We start from the raw sequence: 1,432 nt of genomic DNA, 5'->3' as shown, positions 1-1,432 counted from the left end.
AGGAAACACTGTATCATTGCTGTTCATGAGCGCAGCTCTGCTTTGTTTACAGTGGTAACCCAGGAAACACTATCATTGCTGTTCATGAGCGCAGCTCTGCTTGTTTACAGTGGTAACCAAGGAAACACTGTATCACTGCTGTTCATGAGTGCAGCTCTGCTTTGTTTACAGCGGTAACCAAGGAAACACTGTATCATTGCTGTTCATGAGCGCCACCTGCTGGCAGAGAGTGAATCTGCGTCTCATTCAGCTCGTCTGCTGTTTCCTTCAGATTAGTTTTGTGAAACTATACTACATAAAACATAAGTCAGACCATTCTGTTTTTGCTTCAGACTAAGTCTAATTTAGATTAAAAACTGCTCATGCTGCATCTTTGTTTGGATCATGATTAAAATGCAGTGGTTGCCTCTAATTTTAAATGGAAAGAGCACAGACAAAACCTTAGCTTGTTTATATGAAGAGATTTCTTTTATTTGTGTAACTTGCTTATTTTATTTGGGGTTTGTTTTAAAATGTCAATTTAGTTTTGTTATTTCACTTTCCCAAAGAAACGTGCAGCAATAGCCTAATAAAACGACACCTCATTTACTGTATAATGTCGTCAATCTCATTTTGTTAAAAAAAATCATGAGAAAATCGAATCGTGAGTTAAGTGAATCGTTACATCCCAACTGTTTTTTGTATTTGTTTTTACTGTACAAATAAATGCAGCCTTTGCTGAGCAGAAGATAATTATTTTTAAACATTATGAAATATTGCAGATCCCAGTTTGAAGACTGTGTGAATGTTATAATAAATGTATTAATAGAGCTGTTGTAATTATTATTATCATTATTATCTTACCACCCTTCCTCTTCTCATCGGAGACACTAAACAGTCTCTCGCTGTCGGTGCTTGTAATGATTTTTGCGTCTTTCTCGGACAGTTTTAAATGCTTCCACACTGCTGACGTGTTTGCTGCATTATAAAGAGTGCGCCTCTCACTCTATTTGGTCTATCAGGTCCATTGTATGCTATTTGATAATGTCACCAAAAATGTCGATACAATTTATTTAGTCTTTTTCGCTTATTTGGCCGAACACCGAAAGAGCTTTTTTTTTGCTATTTTCAGCCAAATAATGTTGGTTGCCTAACATTTGGTGCATCCCTAGTGTGAACCACAGTGATAACTGATCATGCGTGTGTGCGTTTGATCTTCAGTAACAGCTGGCCTTGAGTGATCAGACGGTAACAGCGCTCATCACACACAGCAGCGTTAGTAATGCAGGATGATTGTGAGCTGCTCATGTGATTGTGCAGGTGCGCTGCGCTTCATGAGGAGAATCATCGGCCTGAAGGACGAGTATTACAACCGCTACATCGTGAAAGGAAACCTGTTCGAGCCGGTCATCAATGCGCTGCTGGACAACGGCACCAGATACAACCTGCTGAA

At 39.2% G+C, this 1,432-nt stretch overlaps 1 protein-coding gene across 2 annotated transcripts in view; it reads left to right on the top strand.

Annotated features, from left to right (window-relative positions):
- Nucleotides 1-1,432, top strand: part of LOC107695195 (serine/threonine-protein phosphatase 4 regulatory subunit 3-like) — a 26,874-nt gene that overhangs the window by 20,751 nt on the left and 4,691 nt on the right. For both annotated transcript variants that reach the window (XM_016495014.1, XM_016495013.1), the window contains one exon: nt 1,300-1,424. In XM_016495014.1, the coding sequence (XP_016350500.1) occupies nt 1,300-1,424 (125 nt within the window). The remainder of the gene's footprint in view (nt 1-1,299; nt 1,425-1,432) is intronic.

This window comes from Sinocyclocheilus anshuiensis, unplaced genomic scaffold (genome assembly GCF_001515605.1).
Source record: "Sinocyclocheilus anshuiensis isolate Anshui unplaced genomic scaffold, SAMN03320099.WGS_v1.1 scaffold518, whole genome shotgun sequence".
NCBI classification, from domain to species: Eukaryota; Metazoa; Chordata; class Actinopteri; order Cypriniformes; family Cyprinidae; genus Sinocyclocheilus; species Sinocyclocheilus anshuiensis.
The sequence above is the reverse complement of the archived record's forward strand: the minus strand, read 5'-3'. Positions and strand labels throughout refer to the sequence as shown.